Source organism: Lampris incognitus, chromosome 2 (genome assembly GCF_029633865.1).
Source record: "Lampris incognitus isolate fLamInc1 chromosome 2, fLamInc1.hap2, whole genome shotgun sequence".
NCBI classification, from domain to species: Eukaryota; Metazoa; Chordata; class Actinopteri; order Lampriformes; family Lampridae; genus Lampris; species Lampris incognitus.
In genome coordinates this window covers 7,459,325-7,485,403 of record NC_079212.1, presented here as the reverse complement: position 1 = coordinate 7,485,403, position 26,079 = coordinate 7,459,325, and the positions used below count along the sequence as shown (strand labels likewise).

The window sequence follows — 26,079 nt, the reverse complement described above, 5'->3', positions numbered from 1 at the left end:
GGGGAGAGACCACATCAGATCACAACACTCTGGACACCAACAGCTCTGCAGAGAGTGAAGCTGAGATGTATTATTGCCCTGACGTTTGTAAAGACAGATAACTTTCTCTTCCCCCCTATACGAGAAGTGATATTCTGCTTCTCTTCTGTTACCACTGAGCCTTGAATCTTCACCAATAAACCTGCACAGCAGAGCCAGAGCTCCCAAAGAGACTCATGAGAACAATTAGCAGATAAATTCAAGCGTTATCAACTGGCATCATAGAGACTACGTAGTAGTCATGTCAATGTACTAATAGTACTACATAGCCAAGAGAGTACATGTTGCGGTGAGTGTATTTTGCATAAGTGTGTGCAAGATCATCAAGAGGAGAGTCCCAATACACAGTAGGTTTAACTGACACATATCAGTATAGTAGACATGTCTTCATGATAAGAGGATAAAATGTCAACGGCAGGGAGGAGGAGGACAGAATAGGAGACACTGACAGTAACGGAGTTGAAGTAATCGGGAACATTTACTCGTCATATGAAAAAAATAAAATTTTTCCAATGTCCAAGAGGGCGAACGCCAGGATGACCGTCAGAACTGCTGGCCTGCACGGGCTAGCAGTTAGCTTAGCCTGCCCCACTTCCGCGTCCTGTCAGACCGCCCTCGGCGTTTCCTCCAGGCGGTGCCGTGGTCCCTGGGCCCACAGGACGCGGCGGACCGAGCTCTCCCAGCCATCAAACCAGGACACAAACTTGGACGCAGACGTGGACAAAGACACGTCTGGGTGCGTGTATGTCTGTATGGGCACGATAGTAATAGGAAGCTGACACCAATAGTAGTGCCACATGGTTCATATTAGCTGCAAAGTGCCGCTAGACAGTTTACAAAAACGGTCTCAGAGATCATTTTCAAGGATAAAGGTAATTCCAGCCTGTAAAGAGGAAAGACTTTGGTCTCTCTCGAAGGAAGTGAGTCAGCAGCTGCTGGACGGCGGCAGTTCCTTCCACCATTTTGGATCCAGATTGAGAGAAAGTCTCATCTCACGTTTGTGGTACATAACGGCAGTTTACCAGAGGTAGGAGAAAGGGGGGGGGGCAGGCATGTACATGTTAACATATAACATCAACCCTCTGTGGGCTTGCAAGGGTCAACTCCCATAAACTCACAGGCCTGCAGCGCTACGCTGATTAAACCTCATGTTCTCTCTAATGCCTGGGTGTGGCTGCTGCTGCTGCTGCTGGTCCTTCTGCAGGTTTGCCCCTTGCCAAGTCGACAGTGTTTTCAGCATGGAGAGTCTCACACACACACACACACACACATAGGTGGAAGACCCAGTATGAAACAAACACACGGGTTGGGCAGAGAGGCGGGGCAGTAGCGAGTTGGCCTCCGAATTCCGGAATCAGGATTGTACTTGGCCACTTACCCCGGTCTTCCGAGCCGTCCCGGTTCCGCCCCCTCTGCCGATCCGGGGAGGGCTGCAGACTACCACGTGCCTCCTCCCATACACGTGGAGTCGCCAGCCGCTTCTTTTCACCCGACAGTGAGGAGTTTCACCAGGGGGGCGTAGCGCATGGGAGGATCACGCTACTCCCCCCAGTCCCCCCCCCCCCGAACAGGCACCCTGACCGACCAGAGGAGGCGCTAGTGCAGCGACCAGGACACACACCCACATCCGGCTTTCCACCCGCGGACACGGCCGATTGTGTCTGTAGGGACGCCCGACCGAGCCGGTGGCAACGGAATGGACAGCCAACGCTACCTGGGCGCCCAGGAATCAGGAATTTTTAAACCGTTCTCTTCATCTCGGTTTTCATCTATATGCATGCTGCAACCATCAGTATGTGTGTGTGTGTGTGTGTGTGTGTGTGTGTGCATGTTGTAGCATTTCCCATACATAGGCTCTCTTGGTCGGCCCGCCCAGGTAGATTAAGACCCGCCCAGGTAGATTAAGACCCGCCCAGGTAGATTAAGACCCGCCCACGTAGATTAAGACCCGCCCAGGTAGATTAAGACCCGCCCAGGTAGATTAAGACCCGCCCAGGTAGGTAGATTAAGACCCGCCCAGGTAGATTAAGACCCGCCCAGGTAGGTAGATTAAGACCCGCCCAGGTAGATTAAGATCCGCCCAGGTAGATTAAGACCCGCCCAGGTAGATTAAAACCCGCCCAGGTAGATTAAGACCCGCCCAGGAAGATTAAGACCCGCCCAGGAAGATTAAGACCCGCCCAGGTAGATTAAGACCCGCCCAGGAAGATTAAGACCCGCCCAGGTAGATTAAGACCCGCCCAGGTAGATTAAGACCCGCCCAGGTAGGTAGATTAAGACCCGCCCACGTAGGTAGATTAAGACCCGCCCACGTAGGTAGATTAAGACCCGCCCAGGTAGGTAGATTAAGACCCGCCCAGGTAGATTAAGACCCGCCCAGGTAGGTAGATTAAGACCCGCCCAGGTAGGTAGATTAAGACCCGCCCACGTAGGTAGATTAAGACCCGCCCACGTAGATTAAGACCCGCCCACGTAGATTAAGACCCGCCCAGGTAGATTAAGACCCGCCCACGTAGATTAAGACCCGCCCAGGTAGATTAAGACCCGCCCAGGTAGGTAGATTAAGACCCGCCCACGTAGATTAAGACCCGCCCACGTAGATTAAGACCCGCCCAGGTAGGTAGATTAAGACCCACCCAGGTAGATTAAGACCCACCCAGGTAGATTAAGACCCGCCCAGGTAGGTAGATTAAGACCCGCCCAGGTAGATTAAGACCCGCCCAGGTAGATTAAGATCCGCCCAGGTAGGTAGATTAAGACCCGCCCACGTAGATTAAGACCCGCCCACGTAGATTAAGACCCGCCCAGGTAGATTAAGACCCGCCCAGGTAGGTAGATTAAGACCCACCCAGGTAGATTAAGACCCGCCCAGGTAGATTAAGACCCGCCCAGGTAGGTAGATTAAGACCCGCCCAGGTAGATTAAGACCCGCCCAGGTAGATTAAAACCCGCCCAGGAAGATTAAGACCCGCCCAGGAAGATTAAGACCCGCCCAGGAAGATTAAGACCCACCCAGGAAGATTAAGACCCGCCCAGGTAGGTAGATTAAGACCCGCCCAGGAAGATTAAGACCCGCCCAGGAAGATTAAGACCCGCCCAGGAAGATTAAGACCCGCCCAGGAAGATTAAGACCCGCCCAGGTAGATTAAGACCCACCCAGGAAGATTAAGACCCGCCCAGGCAGATTAAGACCCGCCCAGGAAAATTAAGACCCGCCCAGGAAGATTAAGACCCGCCCAGGTAGATTAAGACCCGCCCAGGTAGATTAAGATCCGCCCAGGTAGATTAAGACCCACCCAGGTAGATTAAGACCCACCCAGGTAGATTAAGACCCGCCCAGGAAGATTAAGATCCGCCCAGGAAGATTAAGACCCACCCAGGTAGATTAAGATCCGCCCAGGTAGATTAAGATCCGCCCAGGAAGATTAAGACCCGCCCAGGTAGATTAAGACCCGCCCAGGTAGATTAAGACCCACCCAGGTAGATTAAGACCCACCCAGGTAGATTAAGATCCGCCCAGGTAGATTAAGATCCGCCCAGGAAGATTAAGACCCGCCCAGGTAGATTAAGACCCACCCAGGAAGATTAAGACCCACCCAGGAAGATTAAGACCCACCCAGGTAGATTAAGACCCGCCCAGGTAGATTAAGACCCGCCCAGGTAGATTAAGACCCGCCCAGGTAGATTAAGACCCGTCCAGGTAGATTAAGACCCACCCAGGTAGATTAAGACCCGCCCAGGTAGATTAAGACCCGCCCAGGAAGATTAAGACCCACCCAGGAAGATTAAGACCCCGCCCAGATAGATTAAGACCCACCCAGGTAGATTATGACCCGCCCAGGTAGATCAAGACCCGCCCAGGTAGATTAAGACCCGCCCAGGTAGATTTGGACCCGCCCAGGTAGATTAAGACCCACCCAGGTAGATTAAGACCCGTCCAGGTAGATTAAGACCCACCCAGGTAGATTAAGACCCGCCCAGGTAGATAAAATCCGAATTCCAATTTTTTCTCCCAATCAAATCACGCAATCGTCATTTCGTAAGGCACACAGATCAGCAGACCTTCAGTCCCCCCCCACCCTCCTCCCTTCTCAAGACTGCGCATGTCAGGCGTGCGTGACACGGCAGCGATTCATTGGGCGCATCGATTTCAAAGGGAGACGGGCGGCGGCGTTTTTCTGAGGCAAGTTAACTTTTCCCCCCCCCGACTCGATAATGAAAACATCACACTTAGCAGTTTGTGTATGACATGCCCCAAAAAAAGGATGCCTTGTCGTATCTGAAGAGTTAACGTCAACATCACGTCTTATTTTAACGTCGCCTACGAAGGTGGTTGGACCGGCTAGCTAGCGATGCTAGCTAGCATCGCTAGCTAGCGATGCTAGCTAGCATCGCTAGCTAGAGATGCTAGCCTCCACACCCAGCTGAACACTCGGTGAGCAGCAGCGTACAGCAACCCGCGGTTTTGTACGTCGCGTCATGGAAGGGACAGAAACCAAGCAGGGATCGTGCAGCAGCTGGCCAGTAAACTCTACCAGTGGGCAGACACCTACCCTGACTAGGGCTGGGAGATATGGACAAAGTCAAGTATCGAGGGCGTCCGGGAAGCGTGGCGGTCTATTCTGTTGCCTACCAACACGGGGATCGCCGGTTCAAATCCCCAGTTACCTCCAGCTTGGTCGGGCGTCCTACAAACACAATTGGCCGTGTCTGTGACTGGGGGGCCGGATGTGGGTAGGTGTCCCGGTCGCTGCACTAGCGCCTCCTCTGGTCGGTCAGAGCATCTGTTCCGGAGGGGGGGGGGGTCTGGGGGTAGGCGTGATCCTCCCATGCACTACATCCCCCTGGCGAAACTCCTCACTGTCAGGTGAAAAGAAGCGGCTGGGGACTCCACGTGTATGGGAGGAGGCATGTGGTAGTCTGCAGCCCTCCCCGGATCGGCGGGAGGGGGCGGAGCAGCGACCGGGACGGCGGGGTAATCGGACGGGTCCAATTGGAGAGGAAAAGGGGGGGAAAAATTCCCCAAAAAAAGTTTGGATCTCTTGAATATATTTTGTAAATGTGGTGTATTATGTAAACAGTTGATTTTTACATTTCTTTTAATATGTCAATAGCTATTGATTACTTAATAGTCACTTACGTTGACATATTTATTTTGAGCAGTTATTCACTTGCAATAAATAGTTACTCATCAACCTTTACGGGTTTTTATGGGCAGGGTGGAGTGGGTGGAGAAGCGTGTCAGGAGTGATTTGTGACAGAAGGGTCACAAATCACTCCTGGCAAGAGTTACAGGGAAGGTTTACAAGATGGTGGTGAGGCCAGCTATGCTATACTCCGGTTTGGAGACAGCGGCACTGATGATTAGTTTATTACCGAACCTGCCCGTCACACGCCGCACCACCCGCCAGCCCAAGTACATTCTCCACCTGTGGGAAATACTGGTGTGTGTGTGTGTGTGGTCACAAGGAAACCGCTCAGGGCTGAATATGGTGTCGATGAAGGGGTGTTTGCTCTCTTACCCTCCTGTGTCTGCTCTCTGCAGCCGCCAGCTGCCCCATCATCCTCTCTTGCATCCTCTTACAATGGGCCATGACCAGTTTGAGCACCGCCAGCGGGTTTGGCCCCATGGCGCTGCCCGGCGGGCGGGCGTGAGGCTGGGACTGGGCACACTGGCGCTCCATGGCCTCGCTGTCCCGCTGCAGGGCCAGGAAAGGGTCGCTGAGGTCATACTGGCCATACCGCTCCTGGATGAAGGAATCCCTGTGCCGAGCCTGAAAAGGATACAGACACACACTGAGCGGTCAGTCAACGCAAACCAATTCATTTGACTAAGCGTCAGCCTTAGAAGTGGTAGATTTTTTTGTTATGGGGTGTCAAAAGCAACACCGACCGACCGACCGACCGACCGACAGACAGAACATATGACGGTGTAGAGCAGGGGTCTCCACCCAACCTTTTTGCACAGTGGAGCGGTTTAATATTGACAATATTCTGGTGGACTGGCCGGGGGGGCAGGGTGGGGTTAATCACGACCGCGATATAGGTCAGGTTTATAAGTCGATGGCGTCAGGACATTTAAGTAACGTGTGGATATTAAACACACGGCGCAGGTTTTCCTTGCATGACCCTATTAAAAACACTGCAACACACCAACCGCAAGACGAGCTGGAGTTGGTCCCTGGGTGCAGCGCGGCGGCTGCCCACTGCTCCTAGCTACACAGCTAGCATGGGTTAAATGCAGAGCAGTGTCCCTACAGGGATCAATAGAGGATATCAATAGAGGGACATCAATAGAGGACATCAATAGAGGACATCAATAGAGGACATCAATATCACTGAATCAAGCCCTGGGCTTGTTTCCCTGCAACAAGACGGTCCCGGCATGCGAGTCATCGGTCGCAATAAAGCCATATTTTAGGTACGACTCGTCGCATTTCCTTCTGGAGGGAGCTTTCTTTTACACTGCGGTCTCGGCCTCCGCCGTCTCTGCGTTACCGTGACGGCGAGACCCCGTCTCTGCCCCACCTCTTCCCCGAAGAAACCCGAGCGACGTTTGTATTTTTTTTCCCCTCGCGGTAGCTAGCTAGTAGCAACACGTACGTCGAGCCGGTAAGCGGGCGGTGACCCACCGGCGACCTCGCGTGCGCTGCATTACTCCGGTTCAACATCAGCACCCTCATCCCGTTGCGGGCGTGACAGGAAGCGATGAGGGAAGACAGACCGCGGCCGCGTTCGATGTAGCTACCGCACAAACGGCCCATAATGTCGTGATTATTGGGTTTATTTATTTATTTATTTTCCTGAATCGTATCGTTTCCTTGCGGCCCGGCAGCGAATGCTCCCTGGCCCGGTGGTTGGGGGCCGCCGGTGTAGAACGTGAGAATAAGCTAAAGTCTAACCCCAGGCCAGGAGTGCTCTCTCCATATCGGTGAGAACACATGAAGATATATCCAGAGAGCATGTACAGTCCTGACTTAGCAGCACAATGACTTCAAAACACCAGCAGCGGTGCACTTACTGTGTGTGTGTGTGTGTGTGTGTGTGTGTGTGTGTGTGTGTGTGTGTGTGTGTGTGTGTGCAAGAGACAGCATGAGGTCTCCTTTGCACACAGCAGCACAGGACATTATGCAGAAAGAAGATAGCACGGGCCCCGCCGACACTGCCAAGAATAACATACTGCAGTGATTCAACACAACACAACACAACACACACACACACACACACACACACACACTCCAAATGTGGTATAAATCCCAGTGACGTCTTGCTATTAAGTTCTAAGGTCTGTGTGTGTGTGTGTGTGTGGGGGGGGGGGGTAAGAAATTAACGAGTACAGACGTTGTTGTCAGTGTCACCACTAGCAGATGGCGTCTCCGCTAAACCCAAACACAAAGAGGTGAGGTGGGGCTGACCGACCCCAACCCCGGGGCAGACGTTAACCCCTCCCCAGGGACACGGCAGACCTAAGGATCAGGGTCCCACACTAGGGTTACGCACACGCACACCCCCCCCCCACAATACTCACACTGCTAGCCTACTTGGATTGTAAGAAAAAGTCTCTTTCGTTGTCTCGTCATTTCAAGTGTTTTTGGGGCACATTTTGGGAGAGAAAGGAGCAAACGCCCCCATTAGCTAACGCAGATTAACTTCAAATGGTTTTAGCAGGTCGGTGTGTGACAGACAGGAATGAGGCGGAATGAAGTGAAATGTGATAGGACCTTGTTGCCCTTGCCCCCGGGGTCGCTGATCTGCCCCCGGCGGGTTCCATTAACCACACAGACACGCCGGCCAGAGGAATGTGGGGTCAGTCAGCTGACTTAACGCCGGGGAGGGAATGACGGATGAGGGAAGTGCCACTGATGCAAGCGCATGCCACACGCTCTAGTCCAGGTGCCTCCCGGGGCTGTCAGCGCCGGCTCTCTTAAGTTGTCATCAAACTGAGGGCGGGGGGGCGGGGGGGTGGATACGCCGCTCCTCCCACCACCACCCGCCTACACATGCACAGTGCTGAATTCCTGTCTTGGTACATCATTTTTGAGAGAGCATTTCTTTCTCCCCGCCCCTGTCGTAAACTCGCTCCATCTCCCTCTCCCAGAATGCAACCTGCACACCAACGCAAATATGCACGTCAACAAACGTGCACATGCTCGGTCTCATTTCACAATAATCATGGACGGCACGTTCCCTTTTTATTTCCTCCCCAATTGTACCCGGCCAATTACCCCACTCCTCCGAGCCGTCCCGGTCTCTGCTCCGCCCCCTCTGCCGATCCGGGCAGGGCTGCAGACTACCACATGCCTCCACCCATACATGTGGAGTCGCCAGCCGCTTCTTTTCACCTGACAGTGAGGAGTTTCACCGGGGGGACGCAGCACGTGGGAGGATCCTGCTATCACCCCCCCCCCCCCCGAACAGGCGCCCTGATCAACCAGAGGAGGCGCTAGTGCAGCGACCAGGACACATACCCACATCCGGCTTGTGTCTGTAGGGACGCCCGACCAAGCCGGAGGTAACACGGGGATTCGAACCGGCGATCCCCGTGTTGGTAAGACTTCGGAATAGACCGCCACGCCACCCGGACGCCCGATGGCCCTTTATCGTGCTACCCAAAACGCTTCACAGCGAAGGGGGGAAACTCGCCTCAGCCACCACCGACTCACACGAAGACACCGTATCTACACATCAGGCCTCTCACATTGTCTGCATGTTTGACCCACTCAGCTTCCTGGTGTGTGTGTGTGTGTGTGTGTGTGTGTGTGTGTGTGTGTGTGTGTGTGTGTGTGCATGTTTTATTTGCTGACTCCATGGTGAAGTTACATCATCTGGCTGAGGAAGAATGGCAGCTTCCTGAATTCAATAAATGTTTAAACAGGCCGTGCTGGGCTTGGCCGGTCAGCCACAGCTGCCCTCCCTTTGTGTGTGTGTGTGTGTGTGTGTGTGTTTGTGTGTGTGTGTGTGTGTGTGTGTGTGTGTGTGTGTGTGTGTGTGTGTGTGTTAAGAGCTTTGTCTGCCATGTTCTCCTTGGCTTTCCTCTGATCATAAAAACGGTGTGTACCATTACTGTACTCGCCCACAACAACAGGGCAGGGAATCAGCAGGTACTTCCCAGTTCCCTAATACTACGATATTTCAGGGCTGATAGTGATTTTTTTTTTTTTGCATCTACATGTAAATGTGAAAACTGCAATATTCAAAAGACAACGTACGACAAAATCCATTTGCTTTCAGCCTCGAGTATTAGAAGAGCTTTAAACACGAGCACACTTCCCCGAGTAAAACGTACGAGCCATTCAAAGTCAGTCGTGCAGAGATGTAGAAATCAAGACGTCAAACCTCTTCACAGCGTCTGTGCAGCATTCAGTATTACCGTTCAGGCGAAACGCTGCAAAACTCAAATCATCTCCGCTCGATATTGTGATTTTGCACCCCGAGTCTATTTTGCCTTACATACTGTACACAACGAGCTCATCCTCCACGTTGCACGGCTCCCGCGGCCTGTTCCAACTACGGATGACCAACTGCACGAGTGTCCAGCGATGTTGAAGGGAAGAAGAGTATTAGGGAGGAACAGCAGGGACGGCATTGCACTCAGACATTAAGTAGCCTACTTTTTTGGTCGTCTGTTGAATAGTTCTTTTGTGTTTGCGTTTCCAGTCTTGCAGAGGGTTTACGCTGTCAGAACGGTGGGTTGGCTGGAGACCGGTTATATCATTCCTTTTCCTGTCATTGTAATTGCTGTGAGAGCTCTCTGCTGCAGTAGAGAGGCATGAAAGAAATCCTGGTGGCTTTTCACCTAGCCCAAAAAAAAAAAATCCCCTCTGTAAATCAGTTACCCATTGCCTCAAGGCACAACCATGTCCCTCTGTGTGCTGAATAGAGTCAGGGGGTCTGGTTTCCTTAGCGTGCCTCAGTAATGACTGTCATACAATGCACTCAGCGGCTGGCATGGAGGGTATTCTGGCTCTGCCTGCTGCCGAGTGCATATCTCCAATTATGTGAACGGAGCCCAGCCTTCAATCAAACCTCAGCGATAATGTGAGCGGGGGAAAAAAAAACCCTAACAAACATACCGGCATAAAGATGTGCACGGAAGAGCACGTGTGCACATTTGTATGCAGATGCAACGTGTGCTTGAGTCTATCTTTAACCATGCATGCACAAGGTTCTCAGCATATACCTCTACGTCTGTAAAAACATCTCGAGTCCAGAGGGTTTTGCAAACAGGGGGGTCTGTGGGAAAAAAAGAAAAACGTGGATCCCTGGTGAATTAATCGACTTCTCACAGAACACTCAAGAGACACGAGAGACAAAAGGACCCCAGGACCGGGCCTGTCAAGATACCAAAAGCCTCATTCATGGAAGTAAAACTGAAGCCGTGCATCCAGGAGTCCCACGCCAACTAAGTCCGCCTCTTACATCCAGAGGAGTGTACTAATATGCATCTGTATACTTTAGGTTTTCCTACTCAGGTTGAGTTTCTCATTAAAATAAAGCAGCATGAGAGGTTTTCTTCCTGTAATCTGAATCAATGAAATGTTGTACTAAAAGAATTTTTTTACAGCTTTCAAACTGAAAAGGCTATTAACCCAGCCACTGGGGATGCACAAGCCAGTGCATTCTTAGTGCCGGCCCAAAGCCCGGATAAATGGGGACAGTTGGGTCAGGAAGGGCATCTGGCGTAAAACCTTTGCCAAATCAAATATGCGGATCATAAATCAGATTTCCATACTGGATCGGTCCAGGCCTGGGTTACCAACAACCACCACCGGTACTGTTGGCCAGCAGGGTGCCGGTGGAAACTATGCTACTGCTGGGCAAAGGAGAAGGAGAAGGCATGTCCAGAGGCAGCGGGAGAGGAGGAAGGGTAGGAGTGTGGTGGTGAGAGTCAGAACTTTGAATGTTGGCACTATGACTGGTAAAGGGAGAGAGCTGGCTGACATGATGGAAAGAAGAAAGGTAGGCATACTGTGTGTGCAAGAGACCAGGTGGAAGGGGCGTAAGGCCAGGAGCATCGGAGGTGAGTTCAATCTCTTCTACCATAGTGTGGATGGGAGGAGAAACGGGGTAGGGGTAATTCTGAAGGAAGAGTATGTCAAGAGTGTGCTGGAGGTGAAGAGAGCATCAGACACGATGAGTATGAAGCGGGAAATCGAAGGTGTGATGATGAATGTTATCGGCGCATATGCCCTGCAAGTTGGTTGTGAGACGGAAGAGAAAGAAGAATTCTGGAGTGAGTTGGACGACGTGGTGGAGAGGGTACCCAAGGAGGAGAGAGTGGTGATTGGAGTGGACTTCAGTGGGCATGTTGGTGAAGGGAACAGAGGTGATGAGGAGGTGATGGGCAGGTATGGTGTCAAGGAAAGGAATGTGGAAGGAAAGGATGGAAATGGCTGTGGTGAATACATATTTCAAGAAGAGGGAAGAACACCGGGTGATGTATAAGAGTGGAGGAAGGTGCACACAGGTGGACTATATGTTATGTAGGAGGTGCGATCTGAAAGGGACTGGAGACTGCAAGGTGGTGACAGGGGAGAACGTAGCTAGGCAGCATCGGATGGTGGTCTGTAGGATGACTTTGGCGACCAAGAAGAGGGAGAGAGTGAAGACAGAGCCAAAGATCAAATGGTGGAAGTTGAAGAAGGAAGACTGTGTGTGGAGCTCAGGCAGGAGGTAAGACAGGCACTGGGTGGTAGTGAAGAGTTGCCAGATGGCTGGGCAACCACTGCAGAAATAGTGAGGGAGACAGCTGGGAAGGTACTTGGTGTATCATCAGGACAGAGGAAGGAAGACAAGGAGACCTGGTGGTGGAATGAGGAAGTACAGATAAATATACAGAGGAAGAGGTTGGCAAAGAAGAAATGGGATAGTCAGAGAGACGAAGAAAGTAGACAGGAGTACAAGGAGATGCAGCGTAATGCGGAGAGAAAGGTTTCAAAGGCAAATGCAAAGGAAAAGTGATATGGTGAGTTGTATGAGCATTTGGACACGAAGGAGAAAAGGACTTGTAATGATTGGCTAGACAGAGGGAGCGAGCTTGGAAGGATGTGCAGCAGGTTAGGGTGATGAAGGATGGAGATGGAAATGTCCTGACAAGTGTGGAGTGTGTTGAAAAGGTGGAAGGAGTACGTTGGGGGGCTGATGAATGAAGAAAATGAGAGCGACAGAAGGTTGGGTGATGTGGGGATAGTGAATCAGGAAGTGCGGTGGATCAGCAAGGATGAAGTGAGGGCAGCTACGAAGAGGATGAAGAGTGGAAAAGCAGTTGGGAACCTTTAGGAGAGATGGCAGTGGAGTTTTTAACTAGATTGTTTAACACAATCTTGGAAAGTGAGAGGATGCCTGAGGAGTGGAGAAGAAGCATACTGGTACCGATTTTCAAGAACAAGGGTGATGTGCAGAACTGTAACAACTACAGAGGTATAAAGTTGATCAGCCACAGCATGAAGATATGGGAAAGAGTAATAGAAGCTAGGTTAAGAGGAGAGGTGACGATCAGCGAGCAGCAGTATGGTTTCATGCCAGTAAAGAGCACCACAGATGTGATGTTTTCTTTGAGAATGTTGATGGAGAAGTATAGAGGAGGCCAGAAGGAGTTACAATGTGTCTTTGTGGATTTAGAGAAAGCATACGACAGGGTGCCGAGAGAGGAGGTGTGGTATTGTATGAGGAAGTCGGGAGTTGCAGAGAGGTATGTAGGAGTGGTGCAGGATATGTATGAGGGCAGTGTGACAGTGGTGAGGTGTGCCGTTGGAATGTGGAATGTGTAATCCCACCTCCACCTTGAACCAAGGTGGAGGGTGGAGGTGGGATTACATCAAGGATCGGCTCTGAGCCCTTTTTTGTTTGCAATGGTGATAGAAAGGTTAACGGACGAGATCAGGCAGGAGTCTCTGTGGACTACAATGTTCACGGATGACATTGTGATCTGTAGTGAGAGTAGGGTGCAGGTTGAGGAGAGCCTGGAGGGTGGAGGTATGCACTGGGGAGAAGAAGAATGAAAATCGGTAGGAGCAAGATGGAGTACATATGCATGTACGAGATGAAGGACAGCAGAATGGTGACGATTCAAGGAGTAGAGGTGGTGAAAGTGGACGAGTTTAATGCTTGGGGTCAACTGTTCAAAGTGACGGGGAGTGTGGAAGAGACATGAAGAAGAGAGTGCAGGCAGGGTGGAGTGGGTGGAGAAGAGTGTCAGGAGTGATGTGTGACAGAAGGGTACCAGCAAGAGTTAAAGGGAAGGTTTACAAGATGTTATATGGTTTGGAGACAGTGGCACTGGTGAAAAGACAGGAGGCGGAGCTGGAGGTGGCAGAGTTGAAGATGCTAAGATCTTCATTGGGAGTGACGAAGATGGACAGGATTGGGAATGAGAAAATTAGAGGGACAGCTCAGGTTGGAGACAAAGAAAGAGAGGCAAGATTGAGATGGTTTGGACATGTGTGGAGGAGAGATGCTGGGAATACTGGGAGAAGGATGCTGAATATGGAGCTGCCAGGGAAGAGGAAAAAATGAAGGCCAAAGAGGAAGTTTATGGATGTGGTGAGGGAGGACATGAAGATGAAGAAGACGAAGAAGAGGAAAACTAAAAAAAGGTTATCAACTTATCCAGAAATTATTAAGAACTTTGCAGGCAGGAAAAGTACGCTGTAAATATAATTATGGTTACAATTAGGTATAAAGAAAAGGACAGCGCTTCAAACATGCAAGACCTAATTTGATAAGACCGACGAGTCCTTGGAAAACCGGACAATTTCAATCGTTCAATTGTTCTTCCAATGAAGGCCACTTGGCACACTTAAAATGTTGGTGAGATTTCTCTATCCTCTGTAATGCTGCACGTTAAGGAAGGAGGTAGCCTACACCTTCGAAAAACCTTGGCATCCTGTTGTCTTTTGAAGGGATAAGTTTTTTCAGTGTCGTTGATATTGTTGAAATCACTCAGACGGCTGAACGGAGGGCAGTTTCTAATTATTCTACTTTAGCAGATGGGAAGAGAGTCCGACAGAAGCCCAGGAAATCACATCTTGGGTTCAGTCCAGACTCCTTTCTCTGCCTTCTCTTTTTTTTTTTTTAACCTCCTATTGATGAAAAAGTGGGACTTAAATGGTGGTTTACTGCCACCAGGCAGGAGAACGGTGGAGTAAAAGAGATGGATAGTCAATGGCCCAGTTGTCTGCGGTGTTCACTAACAGGCTTTGGCAGGAGGGAGCTATCACTCCGCAGGCAGTCACATCCCATTTAACAGAGCTGACGAGGCTGCTAACTCATGAAGACAGACGGGCTTTGACCCGCTGCTGAAGTGCTGGTTACTGAAGCCGAATGCAATGCTGATTCAAGAAAATGGGAGTAGTGAGAAAGTTGTGTGGGATGGCGTTTGGGTGGGGGGATAAATTCAAAAGGAAACGTTACTATATTCAACATTATCTCCCTCTCCAACACATACACACACACACTTATCTAGATTGTTTGTTGGGGATAACAGTCCGGTAGTGGCCATAATACTGAGCAGGCTTCTGTGCGTCTCTGAAACGCCAGTGGTGACCGTCGCTGATGTCAGTGGAGGGCAATTTGTAAACATCAAAACCTATTTCCTGGTTTGCCAATAGTTTGCATTTTATATGGAAATGTGAATAACAACTCTACATGTAACTGTTGAGTTGTTTATCAAGTGTTCTTACACAATACAGCCTATGGGCAAAGCAGTAAGTATTCACATTCAAGGAGTGTGTACACAGGGCTGTTTGGTGGCAACAATTTGCCTATACAATTCAGATCACGACACAAGTCTCACAGTTCCATATATTCTGATATATAATGATACTGCAAACAGTGATACATTGCAATGTTTTGTCAAACGTTAGGAAAAATGTCAAAGAAAAAAACTCGGTACGTATCAAATCCCATTGATCGGTCATGTCTAGTGTGTCTCTATCGCCTGCTGTTGTTGTGGTTCGGCCCTGCCACAATAATGCACCTGTCACCTAGTGGTCAGCGATGAAACTATACTATGAACTAACTATGGAGTGCAAAGGCTGACACGTCCTTTTGTGTCATCTTAGTCTAGTAAGCAGTAAGATATTGTGAGAGATAGTATCGCAATACTCGAGTGTATTGACATTTTCTTACATGTATGTATGTATGTGTGTATGTGTGTGCGTGTGTAAATATATATACACACACACACACACACACACACACACACACATATATATATATATGTACATACATACACACATATATACTATATGCGCATCCCCACGACCCTGAGAGCAGGATAGGCAGCTTGAATAATGGATGTGTGTGTGTGTGTGTGTGTGTGTGTGTGTTTGTGTATATATATATATATATATATATATCCACACACACACACACACACACACACACACACACACACACACACACTGACAGCTGATGAGTGCGTGACGCACACAGCAAGCTTGTTCTGCTGTGTATTAAAGTTTTTCCACATCTATATATATATATATATATATATAATAAGATAAAAATGAGAATAAGGTGTAATAAGGTGCAATCAACACCGGTTCAGAGTTGACCATGAGACCACATGGCAGCTCCTGATGCCCAGCACTGGGTGGTAGGAACTGTATTTGCAAAAAGTTAAAGTAGAATTTTAAGAAGTTATTTGCAGAATAAGTTATTTACCGGTTAGTGCAGGTTTTATGTAGGGTGTCCATATACAGCGACCACAATAAGGATGATAACAGTGGGTGGGTGGGAGGGAGGCAGTGTCAGGGTCTGTGGGTGTCTGAGGGCTTGTTAGAAAGGCCTACTGCTGTAGGGAAGAAGCCATTTTTATAGCGTGAGGTTCTGGTTTTTATAGATCTTAGTCTCTTGCCAGAGGAGAGTGTTTTGAAGAAACCATAGTCTGGGTGGGAAGGGTCAGCCATGATCCTTCCTGTTTGCGTCAGTGTCCTGGAGGCATACAGGACATGGAGAGATGGTAGGTTGCAGCCAATCACCCTCTTAGCAGAGCAAATTATACACTGCAATCTGCCCTTGTCCTTGGCAGTGGCAGTAGCATACCAGATATGAGGGAAGTGAGGATAGACTCAATGATGGCAGTGTGCACAATGATAGCAGTGTGCTTATAATGGCGCACAGTTCACCATTATTGGCTTTGGCAGGTTAAACTTTTTCAGCTGCTGCAGGAAGTACATCCTCTGCTGTCCCTTCTTGTTGAGGGAGGTGGATGTTCGGCTCCCATTTGAAGTCCTGGATTCCACAGTGTCGACTGGGGAGCTGCACAGGGTGATGGGGGCAGGTAGGGCTAGGTACTTTCTGAAATCCACGACTATCTCAACTGTCTTTAGAGCGTTGAGCTCCAAGTTGTTTTGGCTGCACCAGGACACCAGATGGTCAATCTTTCACCTGTAGGCAGACTCATTCCCACCAGAGATGAGCCCAGTAAGGATGGCGTCATCAGCAAACTTCGGGAGCTTGACTGGTTGGTGACTGGAGGCATAGTTGTTCGTATACAGGGAGAAGAGTAGAGGGAAAAGGACACAGGTTTGAGGGGAGCGGGTGCTGATGGTCTGGGAGTCAGAGACATGTTTCCCCAGCTTCATATGTTGCTTCCTGTCAGGTAGGAAGTCGGTGAGCCACCTGCAGCTGGAGACAGGCACGTGCAGCTGGGAGAGCTTGTCCTGACGCAGATCCGGGAAGACGGTGTTGAAGGCGGGGCTGAAATCCATATAAAGGATCCTGGTGTAGGTTCCTGCAGACTCCAGGTGATGGAGGATATGAAGTGGAGTGCCATGTTTACTGCATCGTCCACAGACCTGTTGGCTCTGTAGGCGAACTGCAGGGCGTCCAGGTGTGGTTCAGTGATAGTTTTAAGGTGGGACAGAATAAGGCAATCAAAAGACTTCATTACCACAAAGGTCAGAGCGACAGGTCTGTCGTCATTGAGTCCTGTGGTACCTGTTTTTTTTGGGGGATGGGAATGATGGTGGAGGTCTTGAAGCAGGCTGGTACATGGAATATGTCCAGTGAGGTGTTAAAAAGGTCTGTGAACACCGAAGACAGTTGATGGGCACAGTGCTTCAGGGTGGAGGGAGAGACAGAGTCTGGTCGAGCAGCTTTGTCGGGGTTCTGTCTCTTGAACAGCCTGTTAACGTCCCTCTCCAGGATGGAGAGAGTTGTCCTTGCGGTAGGGGAGGAGGGGGCCTCCAAGTTGGACAGTTGTGGAGAGGCCCAGGCCCCTGCTGAGGTGGGGGAGGAGGAGCTGGTGATCGGGAGCTTGCGGATGGAGTCACAGGTGCTAGTGACAGGACTGTCAAATCAAAATCAAATCAAATCAATTTTATTTGTATAGCCCAATATCACAAATTACAAATTTGCCTCTGTGGGCTTAACAGCACCACAACATCCTGTCCTTAGACCCTCTCATCGGATAAGGAAAAACTCCCTGTCTCATTGTCTTTAAAATTGGCAGTAGAACTCATTCAGATCATTGGCCAGGTGCAAATCATTTGTGCAGCGGGGGGGGGGGGGGTTAGTTTGTAGTTGGTGATCTGCTTAAGGCCCCTCCAGACAGAGGCTAAGTTGTTTTCTGAGAAGTGCTGTTGAAGTCTCAGAGTACAGTCATTTAGCATCTCTCACCACCTTGGTAAACCTGTATTTACACTCTTCAAACTGGATCTTGTCCCCACTCCTAAACGCTTCCTCCATTTCCAACTTAAGCAGTCTGAGTTTAGCTGTAAACCCGGGTTTGTCATTGTTGTAACTAACGTTAGTGTATGATGGTATACAGCTGTCCTCACAGTAGCTGATGTAAGATGCCACAGCCTCAATGTACTCATCCAGACTGTTGGTGGAAGACCTGAAAACATCCCAGTCAATACAGTTCAAGCACATGTGAAGATCCTCCATAGCGGCACCGGTCCACTTCTTAGATGTCCTCACAACAGGTTTAGAGAGTTTTAATTTCTGCCTGTATGCAAGAATCAGGTTGGACCACATGAGTCAGTACATGAGCGAAACTCAGAAGGGCATTGGAAACAACATCAGAGGGTCAAAGCAACTGGTTGATAAAGCAGTCACCAAAGACTCTAAGACCAGATAGATCAATCTGAACACTGTCTGGATTGACTACAAGAAGACCTGCATTTCAATGGCCCACATGTGGATACTGGAGTGCTTGGCACTATACAAAGCCAACAGGACACCGATGACCTTACGCAAGAACTCAATGCAGCTGTGGAAAACAAACCTAGAGGCCAACTCCAAGGCCATAGCACAAGTGACTATCAAGGACGACATGTACCAAAGTGCACTGTTCTGTATATGCCTTAACCTCCTCAGTCAGATCTTCGCATGAGTGGCTATGGATACAAGTTCAGAAGTCACCTCCTCTAGATGGATGACATCAAGCTGTATGGCAAGAGTGAATGAGACATTGATTCATTGATCCAACCTCACCAGAATATAACCAATGACATCGGGATGTCAATCAAACTAGGTAAGTGTGGCCAGATGGTGACAAAGAGAGGGAAGATGATCAGGACTGAAGGGGTGGAGCTACGAGAAGGCAGGGTTACAGACATACAGGACCGTTACAAGTACCTGGGTATCCCACAGGCCAATGGGGGCCTTGACAAGGAAACAAGGCGGTCAGCCACAGCCAAATACCTCAGTAAGGCAGGTCCTGAGAAGCCAGCTCAATGGTGGGAATAAGATCCAAGCCATTAACATGTACGCCCAAACTGTCACCAGATATCCTGCTGGGATAATAAGCTGGACACAGGAGGAAATAAAGGCCACAGATGTGAAGATACGAAAACTCCTCACAATGCATGTAGGATTCCACTCAAAGTCCAGCACCCTGGGATTGTACGAGCAGCGAAAATATGGGGGGGCAGAGGATTGGTGAGTGTCAAAGCCACTATTCAGGATGAAACAAGGAGCACACCAAGAGTACATCAGGTAGATTGCCTCCAGGATAAACTCCTGAGTGAGCACCTCAGGCAGCAGAGGACAGAGGGTGATGAGGAAGAAGAGGAGGCATTGTGGAAGACCAAGCCCCTCTGTGGGATTTAACATCTGTAGATAGAGGGAGTGGCTGACATTAAGAAATCCTACCAGTGGCTAGAAAAGGCTGTTCTGAAGGACAGCACAGAGGCTCTGATCATGGCAGCACACCAGATCCATAGAAGCAGGGGTCTACCACAGCAGACAGGATCCAAGGCGCAAGCTGTGCAAAGACACCCCTGAGACAGTCCAGCACATAGTAGCAGGGTGTAAGATGAAGGCTGGGGCAACATACACCGAGAGACATAACCAAGAGGCCGGGATAGTGAACAGGAATATCTGTGTCCAAAATGCACTGGAAGTCCCCAAGTCCAGATGGGATATGAAATGTTTTCTTTCAAGTTTACATGAGAAGTGGAGAGAGGGGGGCAGATACAGTGAGGAGCAACAAAGAATAACACACAAAATGTTCATATTTATGAGAGCCAACACTCTCTCTCTGTGATGACACTGCTCCCGTAAGAAAACCGGCCCACGTGCCAGAGAGTCCTAACAAATCTAGGGCATTTCCTGTCAATCAAGTCTTTACAAAATAAATTCCATTCATTCATCGAGCAGCCACCTCGCTGAGCCAAACTCTGCATGCCGACCATGTCTGAACTCAACCGTTGTGCTCTCTCTCTCCCTCTCTCTCTCTCTCCCTCTCTCTCTCTCTCTCTCTCTCACCGTGAAAACATTAGTGAATTACCATTAGGAATAACAGCATAATCAGATAACAGCCCAGCAGTTCATCGTCATGCCTTGGCCTTGCTGGGAATCAGGAATAGAGCTTGTTGTGACTCAAATGCCTGCCCACTAGCCCATGATCCTGAGGACAGTAATGACTAGCTAGCTCGCCTCGGAAAACATAATTATTACCCAAGAACATGTCGACTTAGAGGAAACACAGTGGCGCTGCAGACTCTCGCCGTGTCACCAGCCGCATTTCCATCCAAGTGTTTTTGTGCAATTTTCATCGTTTTGAATGAAAAAAATAAAAAGGTTTGGTGAAAATGGAAAATATGAAATAAAATCCCCAGAATTTGAATAAAAGTTTGAACGCTCGCTTACGGTTAAGAAACTTTTTTATTTGATGAAATGCGATAAACTGCGATGGAAATGCCAACGTGAATAGCATTTAGTCATCTGATCAGTTTCTTCCTTTCATGTGGGCAATGGCAAACAGTAACAGATAGAGGTGAACGGAGGGGAAAATACAAGCCTTCCTTATGGGAATAAAAACCCATATCAGCGATATTAGACAGGAAAGAGCAACATAATGCAGCCATTTATCATGATTTGTCAAAAGATGTGTTCATCCTTCCATATCAACAAATAAAGGCGACGGCAACCAACCATTTTGAAAACAATAGAACATGTAGTGAAAGGATATAGAAGTCTTCACACCGTTGACAACGTACAGACAACATCCAGAGGCAAAGTAGGAAAAATGCTCAGAAATTCAGTTTGACATGACGCGACAGCCTGGTGCAAAAATACTGAAGTGCAAAAAGGTGACCGGGTAAACGTTCCGGTCATCAAACCATCATCAGCGTCCTGTAAGAAGACGTGTTCACCAAAACTAATGACGAGCAGTACAAGCTTGTCTCGACACGCTCCGTCCATCTGTCTCGTAGGCGCTGAAGTACCATGACAGAGGACACGTTGGCCCACGTTCAGGATTTTAATCACAGATCTGATGGGAGCGCACTCCGATTCATGTGATTTTTTTTCCCATAACATTTAATAACTCGGTTTAAATTCATTCTAAAAGTTGGACGGAAACAGGACTAGTGACCGTCTGTCACGCCGTACATCCGAATAGGTTATGTCGAGGCGTTCTCCCCTTCGGGCCTCGACGGTACATTAGTAGAAATTTGCTCATGAGCCTGGTGTCCAGGCTGAAACCGATGTTTTCGTTTATGTTAAAAGGTGAGGCCTACCAACACGGCGGTTCGAATCCCCGTGTTACCTCTGGTTTGGCTGGGTGTCCCTGCAGACACAGTCGGCTCTGTGCACAACCGCAGTCCACCGACTTCCGGTTTCTACTGCAGCGGTCATACCAGTTTCCTGTTTGTTGGGGTGTGCTATTGACAATGGCACATTTTCTTGCAGTGCCTGCAAGATTTACCATGGATAAAATGTGTGTGATGGCCTGGCGGCCTGTCCAGGGCGTCTCCCCACCTGCCGCCCAGTGACTGCTGGGATAAGCTCCAGCATCCCCGTGACCCCGAGAGCAGGACAAGCGGTTTGGATACCGAATGAAAAAATGTCAACGACGTGCACAGAATTGTCAACAAACGTTCACATGCACCTACCACTAAACGGGTGAAAAGTTTCAAGTTACGTCCACAATTATGAAGAAGAGGGCACTCATCCTCATAATTGTGGACGTAACTTGATATGCACGACTTGAAACTTTTCACCCGTCTACCGGTAGGTGCATGGGAACGTTTGTCGAACAATTCTGTGCACGTCGTCGGCCTTTATCCGTGGTAAATCTTGCAGGCGTCGCGAAAAATACGCCACTGTAGTGACCTACTTTGAGATCAGCTAGTCGCCACGCGGAAGAGACGGCTCCTTCGAGACAGGGGGTTCAGCAGGGGGGGGATTGTGGGTAGACCCGAGAGCGAGGTTTTGAGTATAAAAAGCTGTTGACTCGAAGTTTGCGCGGGTTAATAAACTACCCCATGGCCGTGCGGTGAAAAGGAGCAGTGGTCTCGCCTCCTTTCTTTCGCCCTCCACATCGGATCACGTCAGGGTCACCAATGTGGAGGATGAAAGAAAGGACAATAGCACACGCCGACAAACAGGAAACTGGTATGACCGCTGCAGTGCAGACCGGAAGTCGGTGGACTGCAGTTATGCACAGAGCTGATTGGCCGTGTCTGTGGGTGGGGAAGACGGATGTGGGTTGCTGCACTAGTGCCTCCTCGGGTCGGTTGGGGTGCCTGTTCGAGGGGGGAGGGGGAACTGGGAGGTTTGGGGGGATGGCGTGACGCTCCCACGCGCTACGTCCCCCCGGTGAAACTCCTCACTGTCAGGTGAAAAGAAGCGGCTGGCGACTCCACATGTATGGGAGGAGGCACGTGGTAGTAGGCAGCCCTCCCCGGATCAGCAGAGGGGTGGTGGAGCAGAGACCGGGACGGCTCGGAGAGCGGGGTGATCGGTCAGGTACAACTGGGGGGGGGGGGGTTAAAAGGTGGGCTCCGGCTCCCGTCAGTGGGTTACGATGTGGCAGGTGAAACTGCAGCACGGTCAACCATTATTAGACTTGAACTATGGGCAGATTCTTGACTACTCCCTCTGCTGTGTTTTTGCATACCTGTCAGTTATGAGGCTCGGTATGTTCAGGTTGATGACTATACACAGCTTTGATTTTACATGCACACACACAAGCACACAAACAGTCGTGTGTGTGCGTCACCTCTATTTGTAGTGTTGCGTACACTTTATGACGGTGTGGCTATAAATACGCTCAGATGCACGTTAAAAATATGATTTGTGACTCCATCTCTTTGGAAGAGCAAGTTTGGTTTGTGTGGGGAAACGTGTTAGTCCACAAAAACACCCATCTGGGAGGAAGGGAACCAACAGAAAGAACAAGAAAGAGACACAATGAGTCCAAGCACAGACGGATTGATACCTGTGTGTTTGTTTTCCGCACACCTTCCTCCCACCCACTCGCCACAGAGGCCAGAGAGATAAGAGGGGGAGACGGCGCACAAAGCCTCCCTTCACTCTACGGGAAGGGAGCACCTCCAGCGTAACGTTTCACCGCTTCGGATATCATTGTCCGTGATCACGGCTGCAACATGTCGGCGTGCTCGCTCAACCTCCATCTAGCTGGGCAATTCTTTTGGAGAAGAGCAAACAGCTCCCGGTGGAACAAGGAAGTTGCGCAGTTTTCCCGCCGTACCTCAGCAACACAACGTGTCACGTAGTTTTGACACCCGGCGGGTTTCTAGGCCGCTCCTGACATAAACTCCTACTTCAGCTGCTCTTCGGCAAACGGAAAAGCGCCGACCAGACTCGTCTGGGGCTGCCGCTTATCTTCGTTTTACGGTGCCTTCTCAATCACGGTTGTATTTGCGGAGGGCGGATCCGCCCCGGCTCTGGGCAAACAGCTGAGGTGGAGTTCACCGCCACCACAAAACGCAAGCGCACGTTTCCCCTGGGGGAGACGTGGAGCTGCCATAGACGAGACGTCTTAGTGAAACACGAGCCGATAACACACCCGAGTGATGGACTGTTGCGGGGGAGGGAGGAGGCCGATCATTGACACGCATGTGCATGACTCACGGTCCCACGCACATAACTATTCCAGTTCTACTGCACACGTCATCGGAGCGCAACACACTTTTAACAAGTCGAGTAACGCAGCGTCATCGTGCACACAGCGTCAGCCGAAAGTCTGTAGGAAGGAAAACAATCCCAGTATACGTCAACGGCGCCATGCGACCGGGGGCGTTGCGAGAAGGCGCTGCACTACTTCGTCGACCGTTTCCACGAGTCCCGCATCTGACGTTTTCTTCTCGATCTCGACGAGATGCCCATACTGGGTAACACGGTTGGTCAGGCGACAAGCTGTATAATCTTATCTGGACGGTGCACTCCCATCAGACTCTATTGTTTACGGAGTCGGGGAAACATGTCCGCTGGTAAAAATAGACGAGGCCTTTTGGGATTAAAGGACACGACATCAGAAGAGAAAGAGGACAGGCTGAAAGGGGTCGCGTTCGCAACATTTCAAATCGTGACCTCGGTCACCAAAAATAGCATTAAATGTCATCGAAAGCTCGAGATCGTTCCCCAGTCATGGACTGTTCTTGCCCAATTTAGTCAGGGCTGAAGTAATCAACTGGCACAGGCATGGGACTCGGTTTAAAAGACGATCACGTTTTCCAGTCTCGTGCTTTCTAAAAGAAGAGGGGGTTTTAAAAAGAAAAAAGTAAAATTAACCCAAGTGTTCGAACTGCTCTTGTGAAAATCTGACTTAAAGCCCCTTGAGAAACGCTCCTTATGGTTGTCAACACAGTTCAGCCGTGTCTCAAAACCAATCAGCTTCTGGTAAGAAATTATGTTTTTTTTTGTTTTTGTTTTTTACTGCTTTATTATTAGTCCCCGTGGGGAAATTCTGTCTGCATTTAACCCTTCCTAGCTGTGTAGCGAGGAGCAGGGGCTGCCGCACAGCGCCCGGGGACCAGCTCCAGTTGGTCTTGCCATGCCTCGCTACAGGAGCAGGGGCATGTGTTAACCCTAACCCATGCGTGTCTTTTTGATTGGGGGGGGGGAGGGGACCGGAGCACCCGCAGAAAACCCACCACAGACACGGGGAGAACATGCAAACTCCACACAGAGGACAACCTGGGACGACCCCCCCCCAAAGGTTGGACGACCCCGGGGTTTGAACCCAGGACCTTCTTGCTGTGAGGCGACAGCGCTAACCACTGGGTCACCATGCTGCCCTTTTTCTTTTCTTTTTTTAAAAATGATTTTTAAATCATTTTAACTTTAATAAATGACATCAGCACTGATACTAGTACTTTTACATCAGTACTACTACTCTGATTTGATTGGACAGACAATGAATTGTCTAGCTGGCCATCAGTAAAGACCCCTGAGGTCAACTTCCTCCTGTGAACTGTGTGTGTTCAGAGAGGGGGGGGGGGGCAAAACGGTTACACCAAATCAAATGATACCTCTGAAGCTGAAGAAATGACGCTCCTAACATCAATACTACACAATAACACCTGTCTGACTGAATTAAAAATCACTGGACTGGATCTGTAGAAGGTTTTCTCCACATTCACATCTCGACTTTCTCAATGGCAGATGGCAGTGCAGAACAAATAAGGAGAGAACCTCTCTCTCTCTCTGTATATATATATATATATTCTCTCTCTCTCTCTGTGTATATATATATATATATATATATATATTCTCTCGCTCACTCTCTTTATATATTCTCTCTCTTTAGTTTTTCTTTATATAGTCTATATATATATTCTCTCTCTCTCTCTCTCTCTCTCTCTCTCTCTCTCTCTCTCTCTCTCTCTCTCTCTCTCTCTCTCTCTCTCTCTCTCTCTCTCTCTCTATATATATATATATACTCTCGCTCACTCTTTATATATTCTCTCTCTATAGTTTTTCTCCATATAGTCCATGTATATATATTCTCTCTCTCTCTCTCTCTCTCTCTCTATTCTCTCACTCACTCTTTATATATTCTCTCACTCACTCTTTATATATTCTCTCTATAGTCTATGTATATATTCTCTCTCTCTCTCTCACTCTCTCTCTCTCTCTCTATATATATATATATATTCTCTCACTCATTTTTATATATTCTCTCTATAGTCTATGTATATATATTCTCTCTCTCTCTCTCTCTCTCTCTGTATATATATATATATTCTCTCACTCACTCTTATATATTCTCTCTCTCTATATAGTTTTTCTATATATAGTCTATATATAGACTATAGTCTATATATATATAGACTATATAGAGAAAAACTATATAAAGAGAGTGAGTGAGAGAATATATATATATATATATAGATTCTCTCTCTCTCGCTCTCTCTCTCTCTGCAGTGCTTATTAGCAGCTGGTTTGCCAACATGAAACACTGGCCAAACACAGTATCTGTTAAAGTGTGTGTGTGTATATAGAGTTTCAGGTCGAACATTCTCCCCCCAGGGCGAATGAGGGTGGAGGAATCATGTAAACATAGCAGAGAGGAGTCATCAGTAACATTCACCTGAAACCAAAACTCAAGCCGGCCGCGTTCACCTTTGTCTCGTACGGCCACATCCGCTGATATGAACCCGCCTGACTCTGCAGATCAGCGCCATTTACGCCTGAGCCGCAAGCGCTTTATTGCCACCCGGTCCCTCCAAGACAACCGTCGGGGGGGCAGATAAGCCTCTCCTTCTGGATCGGCGCACCTGTGCCACACTCCCATGTCCTGTCGTCAGGAATTTCCCCCTCCGGGGACGTTTCCAC

The 26,079-nt window shown here is 49.2% G+C and overlaps 1 protein-coding gene across 3 annotated transcripts in view; it reads right to left on the bottom strand.

Annotated features, from left to right (window-relative positions):
• Positions 1-26,079, bottom strand: part of LOC130108512 (CTTNBP2 N-terminal-like protein) — a 50,315-nt gene that overhangs the window by 8,918 nt on the left and 15,318 nt on the right. For all 3 annotated transcript variants that reach the window (XR_008809887.1, XR_008809888.1, XM_056275476.1), the window contains exon 3: positions 5,562-5,813. Coding sequence is in view for 1 of the 3 variants with exons in the window: in XM_056275476.1 (XP_056131451.1) it covers positions 5,562-5,813 (252 nt within the window). In the remaining 2 variants the exon portion in view is untranslated. The remainder of the gene's footprint in view (positions 1-5,561; positions 5,814-26,079) is intronic.